The sequence below is a fragment of the Eleginops maclovinus genome, chromosome 18 (assembly GCF_036324505.1).
Source record: "Eleginops maclovinus isolate JMC-PN-2008 ecotype Puerto Natales chromosome 18, JC_Emac_rtc_rv5, whole genome shotgun sequence".
NCBI lineage: Eukaryota > Metazoa > Chordata > Actinopteri > Perciformes > Eleginopidae > Eleginops > Eleginops maclovinus.
Window position 1 is genome coordinate 25,454,978 of NC_086366.1, and position 26,247 is coordinate 25,481,224.

General features: G+C 40.7%; 1 protein-coding gene across 1 annotated transcript in view; it reads left to right on the plus strand.

Moving 5' to 3' along the window:
* Positions 1-1,144: 1,144 nt before the first annotated feature.
* caln1 (calneuron 1) overlaps positions 1,145-26,247 on the plus strand; it is a 109,877-nt gene continuing 84,774 nt past the window's right edge. The window contains exons 1-2 of the mRNA XM_063907873.1: positions 1,145-1,486; positions 17,753-17,874. Coding sequence (XP_063763943.1) covers positions 1,293-1,486; positions 17,753-17,874 — 316 coding nt within the window. The 5' untranslated portion in view covers positions 1,145-1,292. The remainder of the gene's footprint in view (positions 1,487-17,752; positions 17,875-26,247) is intronic.

Here is a 26,247-nt window from a genome sequence, read left to right on the forward strand (position 1 = left end):
TGCCTGCATCGCTTTTGATTGATCACCCGCAGACACAGCCTCAAAGGTAAGTTGTAAATGACACAATAAATCTCCTTCAATCGTTAATTAATAAGCTGCAGATCATTATTAAAGCTTATTTATGTATTTTTCTGTCCGGTTGGAATCACACAAGTGTCCCCGACAGTCGCACACCTGTTGTCAGTATGGCCGTGACCCGCGGGTGACCACTCAGAGTTAATATCAGTGGAGCTGAATGTGCGAGGAATACGGTTTAAAATACATAATTACTTTTTGAAACATATACCGTGTTTGATAAAAATGGTCTCATTTGATATGGAAGACTGCCCTGCGTTAAGACAAATCATTAAATTGTCCATTTACGTCTTCAGAGACAAATAAGATTGGAAATGTATTTCAAACACTCACTCATACCACATGGATCTGAGCAGAATGTCTTTGAATACCGTACTGCACTAACGACTGTGAGTGATGAGGCAAGCTGTTGCATTCATTTAGTTTCTGTCACACTGATGATGAGCAGTTCACAGGAAGTGTGTGAGTGCGCGTGTGGCTGGGGTCGATGTGATGTACTGAGCTGTGAATGGGCTCAGCCGCGATCTCACTGCTGGGACGCCAGCCAGCCAGCCACCCCACCTCCGTCTCCATCTTCATCCTCCCGTTGCGCAGCGTCCAACGCGCGCTCTTGCGCCACACGGTGGCGCACGCTGTAGGGCCGTGCGCGCTCTCCCGGTGATGTGTCGCTTTGTGTGTGCTGGTATTCACCTACTGTGCGGACTGTTAGCACAGTCCACTGTTATAAAGTGTGTCTCTCCCACATTTTATCTGTCATATTTGCCTACTTTCTCCATTCTTGTTCAGTCATTCCTCATCTGTTTGCATGTCTCTCCTTTTTCTGTCTCAGAGTGTCTCCCCTTGCCTCTCCCTCTAGCCTCTCCCTGTGTGTTTTGTGAGCAGAGCCGCAGGCAGACAGGGCTGAGTCTGTCATTGGGACTCACTAATGAGCCCTCCACTCTGCCTTCCCATGTGGAGGAATGTTTGCACTGGAGAGGATTGAGTGAGAGAGCAAAAGGGGGGAGCCACAGAGCTGGAAGGAGGGAGGGAGGGTGGGAGCCAAGAAGTGGAGCTGGAGAGGAGCTGTTGTACCTGCTGCTCTCACTGCTCAAATATTAACAACGGGGTTTGTGGGAACCGATGCCGCTGCTCTGGGACAATCCCAAAGTGTGGAGGCAGCCGGTGGTTTGTGGACACAGTCTGCTGCTGCTGGAGGCACCGCTGCATCTGAGAGCCTAATGGAGGAGGAGGTCACAGAGCCCGATGCTCAGATGGTGGAGCTCACCGGCATGCCTCCAGGAAGCCCCTCGGAGGTAAACGGAGACTTACCGGGCAACCCGTACCTGAGGGACGGGGCGGTGGACGTGATGGAGAGTCCGGTGAGGGAGCCTGTTGTGCTGCAGTATCCTGCTGAGTACAGCCAGCAGTATGGGTAAGGATCAGGAGGGGAGAGATGAGAGAAAGAGACTCTTGCTGCAGCTGGATGTGTGTGCGGAGAGGGGGCACTTCTCTGGGACGCTCTCTCAGTCTGGACGGCGTTTGTTTCCCAGTCCTGGTTTGATGAATTGCCTTTGCACCCTGTTGGCTGCGTTTTTAAGCCCCTCTGCTGCACAGTCCATCACACTGGAAAGTCACTTAATCTCAAATTGCTGTAACAGAAGGTGCACACATGTCTCATTGATCCGTTATTTTTCACCGTATTATTTAAATTACAAGGACAGGTGTTTTTGTGTCAAACTTGGTGTTATTTTACACACCTGCGCAGCAGATACGGTTGAGTGGTCTTCAGCAGTTTGCTAATAAATTAATCTCTATAATGACTTGCTATAGATGAAACTGCTAGGATTTTACGCTGGTGCTTTTTATTATCTCCTGTGTGTTTGTTTGTTTGTGTGCTGCAGCTGTGAACAGCATTGACAAAGGATCACTGTGTTTACACAGATCCTTACCAGTGGACAGAGACATCATCTGCATCACTACATGATAACATCGCTAGCTGTGAATAAAATGCCACCATAACACCCTCTGACTTAATGTAAAGTTTATAGGTCTGACTAAAGATTCTTGTCTGGGTTTTAACAATGCTCTCATTTCCTGACCTACCCATTTTGGAGTTATCTTCTAATGTGGCCAAACATGGAGAGCATGCGGTTATAGTCCGATTATCTTACTAGAGGATGGGTTCTGAAATCTCACAGCCTGAGGTCAGAAGCTGCCCTGTGATCTGCTGGTAATTGGTCGGTATTTTCCTTTATATTGTCTCTGCGCAGGCACCTCTTCTAATCTATATCACTCAGGAGATGGGTACCAAACATGTTGAGGTTAGTTTTTATCACCTGCTGCTGTGTCTTCCTGTCCTGGGCCGTGCACATCCCATTCCAATTTATATTGTTTCCAGTGTAGATGCCTTTTACTCTTCCTCTGTAAGATTTAAGAACAAGCAGCAGGGTTATCTTTCTTATGTATCCTTAAGAAATACAGCAGTTTTTTTTAGCTTTTTGGAGGTATGTGATTGTCATGTTACTGTATTGTTTTTGAGTTTGTTTTTGCACCCTAATCTCTGGCAGTGGTGTGATCCAAAAGGGCATTTGAACTGGCATAGCAGTTCTGTGCTTCAGAGTAGACACCATTGAAGAAAGCTCACCTTTCTCTTGATTTAATAGTCCTGCGTTTTTCCTTTTGATGCAAAGTTACAGCATGCCAATTTGCTGAACAGGGAATATCGTCCTGCTTATAAATGGGGGTATTTAGGATAGGGCTGGTGGCAATTTTTGGTCCGGAGTGTCAGCAGCCGGTACACAGTGTTCTCCTCAGTTTCGGCCGTTTGCTATTGGCGGTAATGCTGCAGGCTCTGATGTGGGAAATTGCCATCTGGCCTCCTTGTCATGCAGAACGCTTTGAATAAAGATGTGCTTTTGCATCAGGTTGCACTGAATATAATAGATCAAGAGCAAAGACTCAGAGCCGAGGGCTGAGAAGTCATTACCTATAGGAAGTGAGGTTTGGCTCAGGACTGATGACATGTAGTTATTTTACGAAAGTTTCAATATCTATGTATACAGATATCTTGTTTGCTTGCAGGCTACAGGGTGTATTCTTAGGTCATATAATGATTATAGCTCTGTATTATCAAAGGACAAGATGAAATCCTCTTTGGTTTTATTATTGATATTGTATATCAGCCTGTCTGCTTAATCGCATGGACATTCGGTGAAGGTCCCTGTGAGAGACACTATATAGACAACAGTATTGGGACACCTACACATTACACCCAAATGCCAAATTATTAGGCATTAATATGAAGTTGCCCCCCCCCCCTTTGCAGCTGTAACAGCTTCCCCTCTTCTGGGAAGGCTTTCTACTAGATGTTGGAGTGTGTCTGTGGGGATTCTTGCCCATTCATCCAGAAGAGCATTGTGAGGTCAGACCCTGATGTTGGGCGAGAGGGCCTGGCCCCCAATATCCGTTCTAGTTCATCCTGAAGGAGTTCAGTGGGCCTGAGGTCAGGGCTCTGTGCGGGCCAGTCCAGTTCTTCCACACCAAACTCTTCCAACCATTTATGGACCTTACTTTGTGCACTGGGGCACAGACATGCTGGAACAGGAAAGGGTCTTCCCCAAACTGTTTCCAAAAGGTTGGAAGCATAGAATAGTCCAGAATGACTTGGTAAGATGAAGCATTAAGAGTCCCCTTCACTGGACCCCCCCTTTACCAGAGTGTCCCAATACTTTTGTCTAGATAGTATATCTTCTGTTTCTGGAAAATGTACAGATACTTATGAGACAGATTGCCCCTATATTTGTAATTATTTGTTATGCTATTGCTGATTCTGATTCTGATTAATAGGGAAGTGCAACATGTTACAATTGTAGTCCTTAAACTATCTATCAATTATTTCTTTGACAGATCATTTATCAACAACAATTACTTTATTGATTAGGTTATTTATCAAGCAAACGTAGGAAACACTTTCTGTTTCCAGGCTCTTTGGATTCGGTTTTGTATCTTTGCCAATGAAATATAATTGTTGTGGCTCAAGACATTATGGAAGCTTTTGATTTATCAGTATTTTAAATAAATTAAGGGCCTTTCTGTTTCCAAGGGTCCTGATCTCTCAACCATATCTCTGTGTTGTATGACAATGATCTATGATGGTGTCATAGTTGCCAAACCCGGAATAGGAATGAGTTCATCATGCTTTCCCACCTCTTCTGTGTGGACATGCAGCATTTAAATGTCAACATGTAAATTGCATCTTACTGCTCTTCCCTTAAGGTCAAAGTGTTGATTAGCCATGGCTTCTTTGTGTTATTCTTAAAGTTTCAGTACATCCAGTACTTCCCCTGTAAAGAATGCACTCAACTTTAGTAAACGTGGTTTTATTTGTGTGTCTGCTGTAATTGGGTTCAGTTCTGCAGTGACCTTGATTTAACTGCAGTGGAAAGATTTAAAAGCACATGATGCAGTAATAGTGTGTCTAGGGTCACTTTGAAATAATGCTATTGTGGTAGAAATACATTTTTACAAAAGAAAGCAAAACTTTATATGTTCTCAGTGTTTGTTATTTTCCTAATGTAGGGTTACTGCTCTTTGAAAACAATACACTGCTAATGTTTTTTGTGTTGTGAAGCTGGACGTGTTTGTCTGTCTGTAGAGAATTTGTCACTGGAATAGCATTGGAACCATTTAAGATCTGGTTACAAACTTTACTGATGTGATCAAAATAGTGGGTAGAAATTGACTGAGCAAAGGGACCAAGGCGCCATTGGTCCCCCAACTTGACGTCCCTAGCTCTGATTTGGCATTCCGGATGTTGTTAGGGTCACCATCATTATCATCATCATCGGAATTTAGTAATTATCATTAAATCTAGCAATGTGTGCTACCATCCTACATGCCTTTTGAAGGACTTAAATCTCTTTAAGCTGATAAAAAAAAAAAAAACAGCAATTCAATATGTTTACATTTATGTTTGTATAACTCGGATAAGTGGCTGAAGATGGATGATTGCTGAGCTATTTAGATTTTCTGATGAAGGTCTTGGTGAAACTGTCACAGAACCTTTTCCTTGTATTGTTTAGCCTGTCAATCTCGTACACACCTGTAACACTAACGCAGATGGTTTATTTTCTTTATATTCAATAGCTAACACAAGGAACGAGACACAGGACATCTATTCTCGTAGTAATCGTTTTCTGAAACTTAATGAACATGGTTGTTGATGGTCAGATATTCCGCCTAGCAACAACATCACCTTTGGTCCATAATTTACTTTTGCGCTGATAAGGTGCATCTGATATGTTACTTCTAACAGTTTTGCCTGTATCCTTATTGGTGGCTAACTGGGTTCACAGATCTCCAGGTGTAACACTGGTATCACTCTCAAAAATTATGAAACAGCCATAGGCAACCGGTCTCTTGACGTAGTGGTTTTTCAGGGTAAATGAAGTTAAATTTAAGGTTAAAAGTCTTGAATCGATTGTTTCTTAGATATAATTTAGGTATTGTTGAAATCCTCTAGAGAATTCTGACCTTTTTATTTTATCTGCCGCCACCGTTTTCTTAGCTGTCAAACTCAACTGTCGCTTCTAGTAACTCAGATCTTAGCGACGGGTTGATCAGAGTGGAAACATATTTGAGCTTGTAGCACCAGAAACAGCGGAGCGTCAGGTTGTCCCTGTGATTCAATTCCACTGCTCCAATCACAGCTAGTGCAGCCATCAACAACCCTGTGTCCTTGAGCCAGACACTGGATCCAGACATACTCACCAAACTCACTTTTACTGTGGATTGGGCATCAGCTAATGGCCTCAACATGATTTAAAATGTGAGTTACTGTCCCATAAAACAGAGGCAGATTCATTCTGCTGTGAGTGTGCTCTTGTCAGTCTAGGTGCAACAGCTCGACTAAACAAGTTACCGTGTTTAGGCTTCCATATTTTCCCACAAGATAGCTTTTTTAGAGTCCATATAAAAGGTAATGAGGACAACTGAAGCAATTAGTGGACCATTCCATTAGTGAAAAGGTTTTAAAGTGTAAAGATGTGTTACTTTTCATTTAATTTTAAATTAGCTTTTAGACTTCTGATCAGACAAAACGAGCACTTTGAAGACATCAGTTCGATCTGAGGAACTCTAATGAGCATTTCACCATTTTAGAGAAATAAAGAGTTCATCTCTCGATTAGATAAGAGTGAAAATAATTGTTTGATGCAGCCTTTTTGTACGGGTAGAAAAGCATTTATTCTTAGATTTTATCTCCATGTCATTTTTCTGGCTCATTTTTATCAGCCAGTCAATCTGACTATTACACCCCAGAATGCTTTCCTCCTTTTCTATTGAACTGAAATATCACAGTATGCAAAGAATAGCGATTTGCTAAGGAAAGAATAGTACATACAATGTGATGTGATCTTTGGTAAGGCTGTGGTGATTACTTCCCCCTTTAAGCGGTTACTGTAAGTTGCTCAGTTCCTTAAGGGCAAATGAGTCTTTGATCAATTTAATCAGGTGTGATGATGCTCAAGGCTTTGAACAGCTCTGCTGTCCTAAGGGGTTCCTTAGCAGGTGTTTTACTGTTTCAACACATTATATCATCGCTCATCTACTGCATATACAAACACTATATTCTTGTGAGTTTTAGAGAAAGAACATTGCAGTATTCCTTTTAATGTTCCAAGCTCTTTCTGAGCTCATAAACACTTCTACATCTTTGTAGTTTTCAGGTTTTCTTTGGTGCACTCACTCTTTTAAGAGTTATTTGAACAGAACAAATGTGTGTAATCAATACTTGTAATTGGTGTTAAGTTACAAGTAAGTGTTTTTGTGTCAGGAATACTAAGAAGTTGGCTCATCTTTGCAAAACCGTGCGAGGATGTCAATGATCCAAAGAATCAGAGGAGCAATGAGGAGTCTGCCGGGAGAAATAATATCTCTAAATCAATGTACAGGAACATCACATCTTAGCTAGAGAAAGAAAATCCTACCCTATGAGAAGGAGGTTTAATTGGTGGAGCAAGCTGCTGCGGCGTCTCAGGTTATAATGTGTGTGCTGTACCTGCCTGAAAACAATAGGAGGGTACTTCTAATAAATGAGCCAATGATATTAAAGGTTATATTAAACAGCTAATGCATACATGTCTCTAGGGCAGCCTTTCTCAAAGTGGGTGCCGCCAAAAAAATTACGTATTCTGACATAAACCCCCCCCAAAAAAAAATATTTAAATTTGAATACATAAATACATTATTTTACCTACTAATGGATTACTAACATTGTAAATTAATGTTGATAATATATTTCATTTTTATTTAAAAAAAATTAAAATTTAAAAATCTGACTCGCGGACCCGCCCACCGGGGTCAGATACCAGCGCAGCGCATTGTTTGATTTAACCGCGAAAATACATTTAATTTCAAAAAGAGCAAGGAACAAGCAACAACAGCATGGATCGTTTTTTAAAAAGAAAAGCCCCACAAGAACCGGACATGATTGACTGTAACATGGAGCCTCAGCCTGCATGCGAGCCTTCGTCCACCAGCCCTGAGTCTGCATCATGGCTTGTTTGTGTAAGTGTGAGAGCGTGCCTGCGCTCTGCGTGCACGTCGACCTCTCTCTCTCTTCCTCTCTCATTGTGGATTATTGTGTGTGTGTGTGTGTGTGTGTGTGTGTGTGTGTGTGTTTGTAGGTGTGCGGATGGCACGGATGGAAACACGGATGGAAACAAGGACTATGATGACATTTTAAAACCTGCATCTTTTTCTTATCTTATTCATTGTATCTCATTTTATTTATTTGTTGTCATGTCTACCCCCTTTATTTTATTTTAACTGCATCCTGCACTTCATTTGAGTTCTCCTGGTCTCAATTTGTTGTTGAGTTCTTGCTTACTTCTTGTGGTTTTATGACATTTGTGACTGGTTTATTGTTTTGTGAAGCACTTCTGTGTTGTTAAAGGTGCTGCTAGATAAAGTTCCTATAAAGTTTTTATTATCATTATTATTATTCACAGTTCGTGTTGCACTTTACTGTCCCGTCTAAATAAACAGGACATTTGCATTTATGTTTAGTCTATGCAGTTATGCAGTGTCGTTTTTAATCATATTTTACATTGGGGTGCCTTGGGATTTTATGCACTTTTGAAAGGTGCCCTGACTGCAAAAAGTTTGAGAAAGGCTGCTCTAGGGTGACCATGTGTCCTTTGTGCGGGACTGCACAGCGATTTCCCTTTCCTGTAGTGTGTTATTTATGCTTGTGTGCATGTAATAGGTCTGCAAAAGCTAAAATCCCAAAGTTCAGGCCAGAGGGAGATTCTCTCCCATATCCCTCCCCCTGCCTGAAACGCCTCGATGGGATTCCTTTCTTTACTTCCTGGTTCAGTTCCGCATCACACTGACGTCAACGTGATACGGAACTGAACTCAGCCGCCAACAACACTAAGGTAAAGCCGACCCACTGCGAACCAAAACTTTCTTTGTTTGCCATACCTAAGGAAGAAGATTTGAAGAACAAGTGGCTTGCATTTATTTTGACCAAGTTATGGTTGTGTTCTCGACATTTCACTGAATTGTGGAGCAGTTGTTTAGGAAGTTGAGCAGCAAGCACACTGCTAGCCTCGGCAAAGTTGCAAGCTAACGCTATGAATGCTACACTACCAAGCTCTCAGGCTGTATGCTCACTAACTTTACTGAAATTGTGCAGAAATACAGCGATGGTTTTTCAGTCACAACACGTTAACCTCTTAAGCCCAGACGCAGCAACTTGTAAGAAACAGCGTCTCAGGGCATGTTAACATTTAACAACCTATTAATGTGGCATACCCACTTAACGGGAAGAAGCTCAGCTACCTGCAGACCCTATTAACCATTTTTACCAAAACCAAACATAATTCCAACACCAAGCGTCTAAATCAGCACTGAACGAAAACGAGCTAACGCTACATAGCACTGAGTGAGCTACGGTGATTTCTTTACTTCATGTTATCTGCACAAACCACATATCATATGAAGCCTGAGATTCCACAGATTCCAGAAAGAGCAAGAAAACTGCTTCACTTTACAGAGCTGTAACTAAAAACACATCTTACCTTTGCTGTTTGTGATCAAAAGTTGTGTTCAAGGGCATAAAAACACTGCTGAAGGTTAAACCGATGTCTCTGTGTCACTTTGAAATGATTACTGATAATCCATCATTATTTATTTGTAATAAACTGGTACACAAGCGATGCCATTTTTCAGTTCTCTTTAGGGGAGGGGGACATGTTTGACACGGCTCTAAGCAGTTGACCAATCATAGCAGAGTCGCCCGCTAACCAATCAGAGCAGTGGGCTTTTGCAAAGGTTGGGGCATGAGCTCTTCAGAGCGTTTTCAGACGGAGTGAAAAGTGGTTATTTATGCACAGGCAGTGTGAGGACAATAAAGCGCTTTTTCAACATTAAAGCATGAAAACATGTCATAGTGGAGCAACAAAATACATATATTGACCTGAAAAGTATAGGGGACCTTTAAAAAAAACAAGAGAGGGCTTTCACCATTAGCTGTGTCAGATGTCAATCAATCAACAGAGAAATGTATTTACTTATGGTGTAGCCATGGAGGGCGACTCCCAGAGAGTTTTTGTGATTATTCTTTTTCAATTGCGCACAGAGGTGAATAAGTTGTGAAGCGATACTTCTCCGAAACTCACAAGAAACACCTGCCCATAAAGAAAATATCGATCTGTGGATTTATCCTTCCTGAAACCAAAAGAGGATTACCAAACAGACGAGGTAACAGCAGCTGACTTAATAAACGTTTACCACACTGTGCAGCTCTCGGTCCCACAGGTCAGCTGACTGTAAGCTAGCTCGGCTCATTTTTCAAGACTTGGAGATCACAAGAGAAAACAAGAACGATTTACGGATGATAGTTTGTTAGAAAACTACAACATTTAAAACAAATACATTTAATTCTTTCACTTGCATAGTTTGTGCAAACCATAGTAAAGCCTTGGTATTTATATTTATGAGCTAACAGTTTCAGTAGAATGTTTATTTTTAAGGGTTAGGTAGACATTACACTTCAATCTAAACTAGCTCTTAGCAACGCAGTAACATGTTCCGCATTGTCCCACACAAATGTACTCTTTGTCTCACATATGGCTTGTTGGCACCTGGTCCCCCTATATGTATCCCTACCCCTATCCCAGCTTCCCCTACGCAAACCAGGGTTTGCATCCCTACCCTTCTAACCCTTACCTTAACAAGTCCCCCACTTGGAGTGTGGACCCCCTTGAACCCCCCCAGCCTTCCGCCAGACCAACCTGCCTGACCTCAACCAGACAGACCCCCAAAAACTGATACCACTAGTTGCACCTTCTCTCTGGCAATAACAAGATTATATTGCACCATCAAACAGAAAGTCGCCAAATTACAGTCACAACATTGACACTTCGACAACCACAGTTATTTCACTGATCCTTGAAACTTTGGCAAAAACATGTCCCACTAAGGAAAGTGCTAATTCTGTTGGAAATTAATAACATTTTCATGAATAGAAAGAATCAAGGTTATAATGAGGGGGTCCTTTGCACATATGTAAGGTTCTTTTTATAGGTTTATTTTTTAATTTGTATTAATTTAATGATTATATCGTGGCCCATTGCCTACAAAATCAGTTGTCCTCGGATAGGAGATAATCATTTCAACTTGGTTAAAAAAACAAAAAGTAATAGTTTGATTGAATAATGTCTTTACCACATGAAAGAGTACATTGTTATATGTATTAAAAACTACAAACAGTGAGTTTTGAACAATATTTACTATTATTTTTTGGTTGCTCAAAATGTGTCCCACATATTCGTCAACACCGTCAGATATTTATAAAAAAGCAATAAAATGAGGCAACTACAAGGTCAACTACATTCCTGAGGACCCCCTTTTCAAACCATCAGTTCTACTGCATGCTTCAAGATCACTAAAGCTCCCGTAAGTTTGCTATTTTCTCTTAAACTTGTTCATATTTTTGGACACTGCTACTGTCTCAACTCACTGTCATAACATGTCAAAATTCTCTTTTGTATAAAAAATATTAGATTAGATTATGACATAAATGTAGACTTTTTAAGAAGAGGTCTGAAGTAGCTAGTAACAGTGGGGAAACAAGATGGCTAATGTGAACAACTCAAGCATATCATGTGAAAGAGTAGATTTATGTCAGTGCTATGTGCTAAAAGAAGTCTGCCCACAAGAACAGGAACTTGACTCTGTCAGGCAAGGTTCTGAAAAAATATCGGCTAATTCACCAGACAAGGCAATTTGGCGTAACATATAACACACTGCGGAAGAGGAGGCTTACTGACAAAAAACCTGCATACATTCAAACTCAGAAGGTTCAGGTTTTCTACCATAATGCAGCACGAATGACAACTGACAAACAGGACACAAATCAAGCATCAGAGAATGATTCTGACTGATACAGAATTGAACCTCCACAAGGAGTTAACCAAGAAAGAACCAAGAGTGAAGCTCAGTTATTCATCCTTCTGTGCCTTACGTCCATTCTATGTCACAGCACCAAGACCGTCGGATCGTAACACATGCCAATGTCAGTACCATGAAAATGCTAAGCTGATGCTTGAAGTCCTAAGAGACAATGGTGTCATCAAGTCTAGCAAACTGGAGGATAGTTTTGAACTTGTCTGCTGTTCACAGACAAGCGAGGCATGTCTTCTGCGCTCCTGCACCCGGTGTCTCCACAAACATACACTTCCCACACCACAGCAAGACCAGACCAATGTTGAATGGCAGCAATGGGAACGAGTTCAGGATCAAACAGCAGATGTGCTCCACTTTAACACAAGACTTGTGATGCACAGTGGCACGCTGGGAGAACTTATCCAACGACATGAAGACAAACTGAACACAGAAACAACAACACACAGTCTGCTCAGCTCAGAACCAGACCAGAGAGTACAGGAGCATGATCGAGAAGTGCAATGATGGCACAGTAATTGTGCACGTGGACTTTTCTGAGGCGTGGAAATGCAAGTGTCGTTCTGAGGTATAGTCATGCCATTTTGGTCAGAACCTCCCACAGCTCAACCTGCACACTGGCACGTACTATACAAAAGAACAGAAGACAAGCTTTTGCACAGTATCAGAATCCAAGCGACAAGACGCGTCTGCCATTTGGAGTCACATGGAACCAGTCCTGACAGATATTCCTTTAAAGTTTCCAAAAGTTGATACCATTCACTTTTGGTCAGATGGCCCCAGCAAGCAATACAAGAACAGGAAGAACTTTTCTTTCCTCTGCAGTGTCCCTCCAACTCTAGGTTTCAAGAGAAAAACCTGGAACTTCTTCCCCACCTCACATGGGAAGGGAGCCCCAGACGGCATTGGAGGAACTGTGAAAAGGACTGCAGACAGCCTTATACTGCGGGGGAATGACATTGTGAATGGGAATATCTTCCATGAGATGGTTAGCAGAAGCCTCTGCAGCACAAAGCTCTATATCATTACTGGAGCTGACATGCAGCCATATGATGCACTCCTTTCTCAGCCAATAAAACCTGTACCTGCAACAAGGAAACTCCATCAGGTCACACCGACACACCGAAACCACTCTGAGATCCATTGCAGATCACTATCCTGTTTCTGCAGTGAGCCGAAGATGTGCGAGTGTTTCAGCCCAACAATATTCCAGTTGACTGCCAACACACCCAGGGTACAGGTTGAGGATGATGGTCCTATACCAATGCAAAAGAGGAAAGGTCCTTTGGCAATGTTGTTGGGGGAAATGGAACGGGAGGAAAGTGAGCAAGAACCACTGACCAAGAGTGGCCTTGACGGAATTGTGACGGATCTATCTGCTGATGTAGTTCATTGTGGAGATTAGCTTGTGGTCATTTATGACCAGAACTGGTGGTTAGCAAAGGCTGTCACTGTGGATGCTCATTATCAAGATGTGGAAGTGGAGTTTTTCCACCCTCATGGGCCCAACACACGCGTCTTACCATTTGGCCATATTCTGGTCAAACTTGTGGAACCGTCATCACCAGGTCGTGCAAGCAGGACGAGGGAGATATAGAACCTGTCTGCTGAAGTCACGGACTTCATAGAGGAGAAACATATACACCATATACAGTACTTCCTGATAAAGCTAAATGAGTGGTGGGGTGATGCAAAACAGTCAGGGAATACTCACAGGAGTTTACATATGAATTATTATTATTTTTGTGCCAGATGTGTTTTGTGGTATTTACACAGAATGCTTTCTGTATTTTGAAACATTTCAGTTTATGGAAAAGAGACTAAGACGTATAACTGATCTGTTATTCACGTCCATACAGTTTATAGTCGAGTTTACAGAAGAATATGATTCATATTATTTTATGAGTGGGGGGCACTACATTCTATCCTATTGCTACTGGTAATGATTTATTTTTTACTTATGATGATTATTAAGGGGTACTTTTAGCCTATTGCTCAGGTTTTTGCTAAGTTTTCAGCATGCTTTGTGTCTTAAGCATTTCCTATGTTCTTCTAAACATGTAAACCGATGAAGTGTATTTGCTCTTTGTATTTTTATTTCTCCCTTTTATTACCCATATTATCACTTAATAAATCCTATTATTATTAATTATATTCCGGGTGTATTGGCAGCTCATTTCTGCTTATCTATTATCACTAATATTGTCATTAGTGGCACTAGCCTACTATTACACAGGAAGTTCAGCCAGCTCACCATTCAACCGCTGAGAATTCAGCATCCTGTTGCGCCTTTGGATTGTACTGTACTGTAACACTTTAGTAACTGGTGGCATTAGGCTGTTGCTTAGGCCTATTTAATTGTGCTTGGCGTTGTCCGCCAATTAGAAAGGGGTTACATTTATATTCCTTGAAAAATGTTTATCACAGTGCTCAGGATTGTTATTTTCTTGGACCAAATAGTTAAATAAAGCTGTTAAGCAAGAAGCCTTTGACTTGAGTGGTATTCATTTTGGAATTGTATGTTGTAATGAGGCCACTGTCACCACCGTCAGATTAGTGTCATCACCGTCAGTTCTTGTCACCACCGTCAGAGGGAGTTTTATTTGTTTTAAATGAATGTGCTTACAATATGTTTCTTCAGTGCTGTTGACTCAACATTAAAGTAATAGTCTCTTTTAATACAAAAATATGTTTGTTAAATAAAAAAACATTACTTTTTCCATTTAGTCTTAAAGTAAACATATGATGTTAGATCTTTTAAAAGATCGTGAAACAGTATAAAAAATGAACAAAAGTGAATATTCAACATTTAACAGCATATATGTGTACTAAGAATGCCACATAATGATTTAAAAACTCTAAATACATATTAGACCAAATAAATAAAAACCACACCACACACAGATCAATAGGCCAGTACAAATGATTCTCGATCTTGAACACCAAACCCTAACCCTAACTCTTGGAGCTTTTGGACTAGATTGTTTTCTCAAATAATGATTATTTGAAGATCCTCCGAAGATCCTACAGTTCATCTTAGACCATAGTCCTTGTCCCTAAAACGAGTGTCTGTGGTCTGTTTAGTGCAAGCTTTTTGCTGAATTATTGGATTACTTGAGAATGCACAACACCAAAGTGTCAGAAACGTGACAAAACTCACAATGGAAGTCACTTTGCCCACCACTCACACAGAAAACACATTAAACACACACACACACACACACACAGCCGGCTTTAGCCACCGCAAATCCAAAGGGCAAAGGTTTGAGCTGCATTACAATACGCTCTAATGTAGTTTGGGATTGCACACTGCTCCTGAAGAATTGACTGTAATGGAATGTAAATTCTCCTGCTGCATGGAAAATCGTTCTGATCAATATGTCTTCATGTTGGCGATGTAAACCAAGGGTCGTTTACACCTGTGTCAAACGGCTGACGCTATGGGTTAGCTCGTAACGATAGTACGGAAAGAACGGACAGGAGCAATGATTGTAACCTCAATAACGACAGCCTGAACTGAATTATTGATGAATTAGAAAATGAAAAATGTTACATGTTGCAAGGAAAGCTGATAAAATAAAAGCGTAGGGCATGTTGCATGAGGCTTGATATGCATGCTTATTAAACTGACAAACAAGAAAGATGTGGGGATCAGTTTTCAATTTGTGAGGAAACGGATGGCAGGCAGCTCAACGACTGAATCATGAGCTTTTGTAAATGCTGGACATAGTGATAAAAAGCAGCTTATGGCAGCAAAAACAGATATGTTATCAAGAACTGGACAGATATAATTACCTTATGGCTATTGGAAAACCCACTTTGTTGGCATTCCCATTGCTTCTGTTTGTTTCAGATTTAACACAGTGAAATGTTTTCTTTCATGCACAACAGGATTTATTGATCTGAATATAGCAATGTGCAACATATGGAATCTTGATATATTAGCTTATTAACTTTGCCATTTTGCAACATTCACATGGTACTACTTTCTCATGATTATGGGTTAAGTTTCAGGACTAAGTCTTTAATAATGATGAGATAATCCTTGCTACTTCAGAGTACCATGGAAGTGTCAGCTGTAAGGCTAGAAGAAAGTGTTATATATATAAATGCAGTCCAATTACCATTTAGCATGGGTTATTAGGTAGTACAAAACCTGCAACCTCTATTAATTACTTACTAATGATATTAGAAAGACTTAATGGCTACTTAAAAAGTCAATTATAAGTGGCTCATGGGATTTCTAAGGTTTAGAAACTTTCGTCTAAGTTACTTTAATCATTTATTAGACAGGTTTACAGTAAAACAGTGCAGCTATATCCTCTCTTCTTCAGAATGAGTTTAACCTCTGTGCATGTCAATGGTCTGCAAAGGTTAAAATCCACAAATTCCACAAAAGTTTCTCTCCCCCGCTGCCTGAAACACCTCCATCGGACTCCTTTGTTTACCTCCGGAACATAGTGACATCACTATGGATCACACTTTTGGCAGGCGCTCCAACAAATTTTACATTTTAGGCTGAGGGGTGGGACATCTCTAAGTGGTCAATGTCACAGTAGAGGCACAAATTACAAATATGAAACCGAAAATGAGCACAAAAGGGCCCGTTTAAAAGCAAGCCGAAGGTTTCTATAGAACATCAAGCCAAAGATTATTTCACTCAGTGATTCACATGTCAAATGGAATTATTTAATAAGAGATGTGCTAAAGAATTTTACTTGTTCCCTTTAAAATGTGCCATATTTGTTTTATTTGTAAGCAGCCTGGGTTACTGGCCCGCATTTGTGTCATTTGGAGGTTTACACTCATAAAACTTAAGTGTACTGTAGTGGATGCTGCTGAAAAATCCAAAGGGCAGAACTGCTACGAATCTCAAATTTTCCACAGTGTGTTTTACTTTTTCATCTCACTCTCTTGTAATTGTGAGGCTCTGAAGACATATGATGTTAAGTTCAACTGATAAGAGACAAGTCCATTAAACATCTTCAGAGCCGTCAGTGTTCTGATCTGTTGGTGTTATGTCTCAGCACACTTTGAACTTGCATTCTGTCTCAGACACATCTCCCCACAGCTCATCAGGACGAAATCCAATTAGAGAGGAGGAAGCATCCACACAAATATCTCTGCTCTGTGCTCTTATTTTCCTCCTGTGCCCTTGAGCTTCCATTTATTGAATAATTAATTGCCTCAGTCACCCTTGCGCGCACACACACACACACACACACACACACACACACACACACACACACACACACACACACACACACACACACACACACACACACACACACACACACACACACACACACACTCTCACACACGTTCAGTACATTTACCCCTAGTTATACGAGTGTCCCTCACTGCGTGACTTCCCATTTGTTGAATGAGTTCTGCTTCGTTTGTGGATCTCGTTTATACCGTGCTGCTTTGACGCTAAGGGTGAGCAGGAAACGGACGCCTTATACACATCTTTTTAATAAATAAATCAACGATTTGACTCACAATATTGATTACAAATGTTTAATTTAAAGATCGTAATGCTTCTGCAAAAACATTTTTTTACTGCCTAACAAGGACTGAGGTGACAGCAGCAACATAAATTGAGCAGCACTGATCGAGGTTTTCTAAAACCAGTCTTTAAACACTGCCAGAGCCCATACCGTGTTCATGTCAGTGTTCACTTCCTGTCCAGGTTCATCAGCTGATTCCTCCTCCAGCTCTGTGTTTTAAATCTTTGCTTCTCTTGCGCTATTTTTTCTTTTTTTCTTTTGTTTACTTGAAACAGTTCAGCCATCATGAAACACAAGTTTCCCTTTACATATAAAAAGGAATATTTATATAATAAAAAGCGTTGAAAAATATTTTGTTTTTTTGGCAACAGCTGGTGTTAAATCGACTGGACTTCTTTTTGGGGATTGATATGACTGCACATCGCCTTTAGTTCAGAGCCCCCTCAGGAACGGTTTGCTACTGAGAAATAGAACTCTGGATGTCCAAATTGACCAATTAGGATCAAGTATTCACCCTGGTATAGCATCTACCAACAGGATGTAATGCAGATGAGTGTTTCCTCCTGCAGTTACACCTCGTTTAGATGCATGTGTAAAGTGTGGAGATCTTTATTGATGTTTGTGTTCACAATTAATCCTGCAGGAAATCCCAAGAGCGATATGTCAGCTCCTCCCTTTCCTTCACTGCCGTCTAAATATTTCCTTTTGCTGTCTCTCAGGGAGAAGATGCCGTTCCACCATGTGACGGCAGGCCTTCTTTACAAGGGAAACTACCTGAGCCGCTCGCTGTCCGACAGCGACAGCGATGTCCTGGCCAGCATCTCCGTCGAGGAGCTGGACGGTAAGTACAGTGAGCTTCTCCAAAAACTGTCTGACTGCTGTCCTGCTTTAAGCTTAATGTGCATTTAAAGGCATTTGGCTGCTGCTGCCTGCCTTTTAACCCCCATATTGGAAACATTTTACTTGAAATAAGTATGAGCCAATGATCTTTTAACAACTACTTTATGTTCCTATTGTAACCTGACAAAAAGACCTCAAGTGTTTCACAATGGTTTATTTATTTAGCATTATTTCAGTAAAAAATAAAACCAACACAGCATTTCTTCTAGGGGGGATAGATACAGTATGTATGTGCTTTATGGTAATGTATTTTCCAGTTACACTAAGCTCAGCTTGGAGACAACACAATTAGACTGAAATATTTGCCCCTGCCATAAAGTGCTCCAAAGGAATGACTGTAACCTCACTGCAGCTTTATGGTTAGTAACGCTTCCTGCCAGCATGAGGGGGGTGTGGAGTCAGATCTGAGGGAAACAGCATCCAAAGAAAGGGAAAAACATTTGCTGCAATAACAAAGGATATTTGAATAACTATTAAAGGCAAGATAATATGTTTATTTTCATGTAATTCCTCACATTATCTCTTTTATTATACCTGTAGTCATCCTCTTAAAGGGGCCCTATTATGCTTGTGGGGGTTTTCCCTTTCCTGTAGTATGTTTTATAGGTTTTTGGTCTGCAAAGACTAAAATCCCTGTGTTCCATGCCTGAAATTCCTCAATTGGACTCCTTTGTTTAATAGTGACATCACTGTGTAACACTCAAGCTTCTATTGGCTCGTGCTCCAACACATTGTACGTAACAGGCTAATGGGTGTGGACATTTCTACACATCTCTTAAGAAGTTGACCAATCAGAACAGAGCAGTCCAGCTAACCAATCAAGAGCAGACTGGGCTCTTGTTTCAGACAGAGGGTGAAAACAGGTGCTTCAGCACAGGCAGTATGAGAAACATATAGAGAACATTAAAGCATGGAGACATGTCACAGCAGAGACACAAAATACAAATATGAACCTGAACATGAGCATAAAAGGGACCCTTTTAAAGTCTCTTAAGCCCCCCTTCCAAAACAAAAACTGCTGCACCTTTGGAAAGATATTCTCAAGCCTTGGTAGCAGATGGTAACTCTTGAATAACTAGTTTAAGTTGGTTTGGTTAGCATTTAAAATTCAGTGGTTAGTTTAGGCTAGGTCGTCTAGCAGTAAGTCTTGCAAGAGGTTTATTAGTCAAGTTTGGAGGGTTACGATATAAACACAAGGTTGTGAGTGGAGATAGGGCAATAGCTAGGGGGCGCTAGATTCTAATAAGCATTTGACTAGAATAGGAAGGTTAGCCAAATCTTTATCGATTTACTTTCCAACCTAAAAGGCACACAAAAAGGACTGCATTTAAAAACATATTAATCCAGGATGAAGGAAGGAGAATGATGGAGGAAAAACAGGAGGCTGAAGAGAGTAGAATCTTTTTACACATCTGCATTAGCATGTGTCTGGAGAAATGCGCTTCTGCCGGACTGTCAGGTACACTTGCATGAAGTAGAATTCATTGCCTGCATTAACATTTATTATCATTTGCAAATTAATTGAAAGTCTTGCATTAAGAGAAACCCTGACTTAAAAGATTGTATCAGTAGTAAGAATTTTTAAAAAAGAAGCCTATTCCCCACTACAGGAAATGGCGATTACAGATTGAAATGTTTTGTACGAAAACAATACACAATGAGCTGTGATGTGATGTTGTGGTTGTCTGTGCATGTGTGTACACATTTAAAGCTAAATGTGTGTTGTGTTGCCACGTGTGCTCTGGTTTTCTGAGGCTCAGTTGAGTACAGAGTCCAGATCCTCAAATGTATCTTCACAAACACTGAAGAAGACAGCTTTGTCTCGATATGTCTCCTTTCAAAATGTAAACAAAAGACTGAACGGAATACCAGTCGACTGATTTCAAGACTGATCAGACGGTCACACAGCGGGAGCCACTGCTTAAAAAATGACTATTTTGGGTAACAGGCTTAGTCACACTGCAGAATCCCAACCCATATGGAGCTTTCAGAAAACACATCCAGTTACTTAACAGAGTAATGTGGTACACCGGAGTGTAGATAAATCTGTGACAGTTGTTGTTTCAAAGGAAAGGTGCTGATCCGCCCCAGTCACTTTTATAGTCACTAATGCTCTGAAAGACAATACAGGGCTACTAACCCTTCAGCATCCTGCTCATCTGAGCCCACAGAGCCCAGTCATGCATTATTCTCTCCATACTTTATCTCAACAGGAGCATTCACGGTCGGCTGGCTTCTGCCTCTGACTTTACATCTGTGCTGTCGCAGAGGCTGTGTTCATGAACCCTTTGTTTTCCAATCTGTCTGAGAGTAATCACCTGAGCCCGCAGAACACAAACCTGATCAATTACAGTCTGCAGGAGTCAGCAGTGGCAGCCTCACAGGCGGCAAACAAACTCCCCGGACCTCCAAAATATTAATCCATTCGTTGCAACATTAAGCCTGCGCCCGGAAAATTGGCTTTGCACAGCACGGTAATAACCAGATACTCTGTCAGGGTCGGGTTTTAATATGCATGGAGATATTTGCAGCGTATGAATTTCTCATTCCTATTCCAACGGCTGCATGTTGTTTGGTGAGTAAGAAACGGCTTGTGGTTAGAGGGTCATTATGAGGACAACTGACAAACTGCAGCCTGTCGACGGTAATTACCGTATCAGTGTAATATACACTTCATGCTGGATGAGTGGTGGGATCAGAGAAGGCGTGCAGCTCGAAGGTCAACAGTTTGGTTGTTTAGACTCTCTTATGAGAAATGACTCATTCCTGCCTTATCAGTTATGAAGTGCTTGTCAGCAAGTCACTTAACCTGAAGAATCACACTCATTCTTAAATCAGTCAGACCGCAGTGCACAGATGTCACACATTCTGCTGGGAGCGTTTTTCAGTCTCCAGTTAGGTCTTTGATAAAGGTATCCGAATTGACTTGTGAAAATCCATCTTGTTAACTTCCATTACAATACATTTAATTTGGCTGAAGCTTTGTCCAAAAAGACAAACAATAAATGCAAACACATGGAGAACAACAAGGAAAGTGCCGATATATTCCCTTAAAGCAAGTCCTACCAGTGAAAGAGCTGGTGAATTTGTTAGAAAGCTCTTTTCTTTGGCAAGAATTTAAGATGCAATCAAACAGCTGCGATTTCAGTCCAGACGGAAGATATGCAGAGTTTCCGCTGTTCTGTTGTCAATGGGGAGCTCATTCCACCATTTAGGAGCCAGGAAAGCTAACAGACTTGTTTTGAGGGGTACCTGGGTCTCTCTCGCAGAGATAGAGTAGCAAGCTGATCGGCTGTTGCCGACCAAAGTGCACATGCTGGATTGTATGGTTTAACAAGGCCTGGATGTAGTAAGGGGCTGATCCCCTCACAGCTCGGTAGGCCAGTACCAGGGTCTTGAAGCAGATTGTGGCTGTCAGTGGCAGCCGTTCAAGGGAGCGAAGGAGAGGTGTGGTGTGGGAGAACTTGGGGAGGTTTAAGAGCAGTCAGGCTGCAGCATTCTGAGTTAGCTGTAGAGGTCGGATGGCATTTGAAGGTAGACCAGCCATGACGGAGTTGTAGTAGATTGCTAGTAACTGATGCAACATGTCTTAAGCTGAAAAAATAATATTTTGTCAGCCTACATACAATTAACTTTCACAAGTCTAAAAAATCCCACTGTGAATCAATTATGGCATATCCTACTTTATCGTCTTTTTAACTCTGAATAGTGCCAATATATTAAATATCAACTTCATGTTTGAGTAAAAAAGTATTCAAATTACCATTGAGACCATTAACTCGTGAGAAAAAGGTTTACTGCGGTAATAAATTGAGAAGTAGGGTCATTTTCTCATAGACATCTGTGCAATTTTGCAACCAGTGGGAATGCTCCCTGCTGGCAAAGAGAAGTACTGCCAGTTTAACACTCCTGCCTCACAATATTTGAAGCGGCTGATATTTAAGAGATATTTACTTTATTTGTGCAGCGCCGTTATGAATCTTACAGCATTAAATGTCTCATCTGGAAGGAGAAGCTTTTATCAGCTTTAGGGATTTAATTTTTAACTGTATGGATGAGGCCTTAAGATTCATTCATTCATTCAGTCACCCAGAGGTAGCTGGCTGTTTTTTTTCCTGCAATTGTGGGGAAAAGAGAGCTTGTAAGGCAAGTTATGTGATAATTATTTGCTACCAATTGAGCCACTGAGGCAACAATTCTTTCTAGCACAAAAAGTCATTGCAGCAGGAAAGAGAGCTGAATTACACTCTTTAAATCAGTAAACAAGAATTATAGGCTGTAGAAACAAAATGCACAAGATGTTCTATCGATCTGAGAGTTTTCAGTCACTGTTTGTGAACTCAAGCACAACCTGTGCCATCAAGCAGAGCAGATGTGATCTGGAGAGAAGCCTTAAGGTGCTCTGCTGTCACTCAACTGAAGACTGGCTTTGTGTACTTAGTTCAGCTTTTGCACCCAAATGCCAGTTACAGTTAATGACCCAGGTGTTTCCCCCTGCGTAGGTTTGCTAGATGGACCGCCTTTGCCTCAGGAAATGAGTGTTCCTATGAAAGCAATAATGTGACGTAGCTCAATTGTGCAAGAGCAGAGTTGACTGTTCCTATCTTTTTTTCATTGCAAATTAACTTACAGTATGGTTAAAGCCAGGCATATAGAAGAGAAATTGACAATATTCAAGGAAAATCTACAGGTTTCAATAATATTTTTGTGGGAATCAAATCTTGGAGTGTTTGAATTTGCATATTCTGTGCATCAAATTAATTAATTAATTTTTTTGTTCCTAAAGCTAGCAAAGGTGCTCTCAAGATCATGCAATTTAAGTGCAGCTAATGGTATGAAATGATAGATTTCCTGTGTGGGCGGAGTCTAATGTATTTGCGGTATATTATACCTAGCTAACATTGGGTATTTAGACTGACAAAATTATTTGGCATTCCGGAGTTACCTAGCTACAGCATTTGCTCTCAGGGTTTGACATTAGATTCAGATGTTGACATAGTTTGATAGTATCTTACAAGAGTTCTGATAAGAAAGACACATTGGTCTTGAACAAAAATATTTTTCTTTGTTATTCATCTATTTGAAATATGTAAGTGTCAAAATGAACAGAAATTTCAAGCAACTTTCTTAATTAGTGTCTTCTGCAAAGTCTTGTGGTTCTTACGAAAACAATTGTCAGTGTCGCAACATTAAAAAAACACGATCTGTATAGGTATGCTGTGTGGGGTCAATCAATTTAATTGGGCCTGGAAAGTTCATGAAAGTCCTAAAGATTTTGATTGGAACCGTGTCAAATGTTGTCTACTTTACGTACGTACACATGAGCCAGCACGGTAATGAACTCCTCACTGGAGCAGCAGGATAGGAATGCATTTTTAGGCAGCTTTGTCAGAATTACAATAATGAATGAATGAACAATGAAGTAACAAACAAATAAATAAACAATTTACATAAAAGGCATACAGATTGTTTCCACTGTATTTCCTTATTACAATTACCAGTGAGTCAGGCTTTTGTTGAGTACTGACCCATGTTTGCAGGAGAGTGTTGGAACCGAATAACAACATGGGGACTCTGAGTTTTTGGAAACAAATAATTTGCAAAACTAAACGATGTTGTCTAATTAGTAAGAAGGGCTCACTAGCCAGAGGCAAAATAGGAACATCTTTCTTGAAAAACAAAGTGACAAAAGTAAAGAATACATAAAGGTGCAATAAAACACATCTCCTAACCCTGTCACAAGTCTCCCTCAGAGGCAAACACCACTGGTCACACGCTGACGTCCGTACAGCCCAGAGGAGAGGAGCTGCTCCCAAATAAAATCATGTTCGTACACATCCTTTATTAAAAATAATTAAAACGTTAAAATAGAAAACTATTGAACAAGCCATTAATAAAATTAATACATTGTAGAATGTATTATTTATGAGTGGATTTATGATTGAAAACTAACTTACCAAACATTTTGTACAGCGGAATTTTCTTACAGCGCCATTTCCGCAGCGTAGACAGTTTATACAGAGATACTTAAAGTTAGTGGTGTTACCCAGAGCTCCAGTCTCAGTCTGTAAGGAGACTGCAGGATCCAGACACTCGCCGAGCTGGATCTGTATCCACAGCGGGGAGTTTCAGACTTCACATTATAGAAGTGCAGGGGACAGGCTTTACAGCAAAAACTAAAATAAGCTATTTTATAAAAGCTTCAGTGAAAGGGCAGAGGAAGAAATCCTTCCTGGTCGGCACTCAGCTCCTCTTTCAGTGTCGAGCAGGACGGCATGAAGCCTACGGAGGGGGGGGGGTTGTGTCTCCTAGGGCCACCAGGACTGAGTTTCTTTAAGGAGAGAGGGAACAGCGACTGGCATTAGGAAGCTTGTTTATAACTCCACAGGCTTTTAAACAGCGGTTCTCATTGGGTGGTTTCTGACCTTTGACTATGTAGCTTGAATCTGAAAAAAAGCAAGACACTTAAATTCTAGAGCCAGAGGCTGGATAGGGAAGGATTATTTTACCAACTAGAAAAGTTTGAAACACCACAGTGTACTTTATTCTGTGTATAACATCATAATACACTTTATTAATATAGCACCTTTCAAGTTACAAAGTGCTTTCACATAAAAATACACAATGGCAACTGAACTAAACACCAGCATCCAAACATAAAAACAGAGTCAAACAGAAAGCAAAAACAAATCAATTCTAAAATCTCTGATCTCCTCAGGCAGGGCGTTTCAGAGTCCAGGAGCTCTGACAACAGAGGCTCCGTCTCCTTTGTGTTTGGATCTGGACCTTGGAACCAGCAGCGATGCCTCTGAGGATGTAAGGGTGCGGAACGGGGCACAGGGCTTTAAAAGGTCAGATAGATAGCTTGGGGAGAGTGCCCTCAAGGCCTCAACAGTCAGTAATCAAATCTTAGAATCCATTCTAAAAGCAAAAGGTAGCCAGTGCAAGGCAGCAAGGATCGGTGTGATTGGTCATATATATCAAAGTCCTTGCAGTAGAGTTTTGGATGAGCTGGAGGCGGAGAGGGATTGCAGCTACTGACCAACAATACTGCACCGCCAAGGGGCTACAGGGGTCTGGATGTTTAACGCAGGTGCTAATGAGTTTTTACTTTTCATGTATGTTTTTTTTTTTACTATTAATAAATATTTTCCCAGGCTACAGAACACATGATGGAATGATACCTGTTAATATTATGCCATAACAGAATTAAAAAGCAGGTAAACAATTGTTTAGCATTAAACAACAAAGCAATACTATGCATTTTTAATAAAGAAATTAAATGCATTCACACGTTTTATGAATAAAAGCACGGACAAATATCCAAGATGTAAATTACAGTCAACACAGAAAGCATCTGTGGATTTATAAAATACTGTTGCCGTGAGCTAAAATGATACCAGTGCAGAGACAACAACTGTTCCTCTGGAAACATATGCATAGAAAATACAGCTTATATACATAACTCCTGCCAGCTGTCGCCCGAGGCGCACAGCATGTTACATAACTTGGCATATGTTGAGCCACTCGACAGCATCGATGCAGCTCAGGAGACAGCGCTGTTTGTGGTGGGTAACCTTACATGTTTCTGTCACACACGACATGCTGCTACAGAAGTTTCTAGGAGCTAAGCACTGCTCATTCTGACAAAATACAAAAGATAATTAGCGCTCCAACAGTGATACGCTCTTCTCTCATTGTCTGAATAATTAATGCATTTATAATTGTGTACAGTGGTGGAACAAGTATCCAGATCTTTTACTAAAGTAAAAGTCCTACTTTCAGAATCTTACTTCAGTAAAGTATTATCAGCAAGATGTGATATTTCATAAGACATTATAAGACTGTTTGTTGCACCAGGATTCATTACCTTAAAAGTTGTGTTTTTTAATGCACAATCAGACAATTAACTAAAGCTGTGAGATACTGTATATCTAGTGGAGTAAAAGTACAATATTTACCTGTGAGATGTAGTGGAGTAGAAGTATAAAGTAAATTGAAAGTACACATACCTTAAAATTGATCTTACAGTACTTGAATACATTAACTTAGTTGCTTTCCACCTCTGATAGTCTTGGGAACTGTAGCCTTTAATTACTGGCTGGTATTTGTAGTTTCTGTACATACTATGTCATAGCAGTAACCTGCATGTGAGATGTTAAGGGAACATTGGTCTGCAGTGTTTACTACTCTGTACAGGACAGATACAGGGAGGGTTCTGTATGTGAGATTGTAACCAGGTGTACCGGCTGACTGTCAGGATAGACAGGATCACTCTGTATATATACCATACACAGCAGGAGTGTGAGGAGCT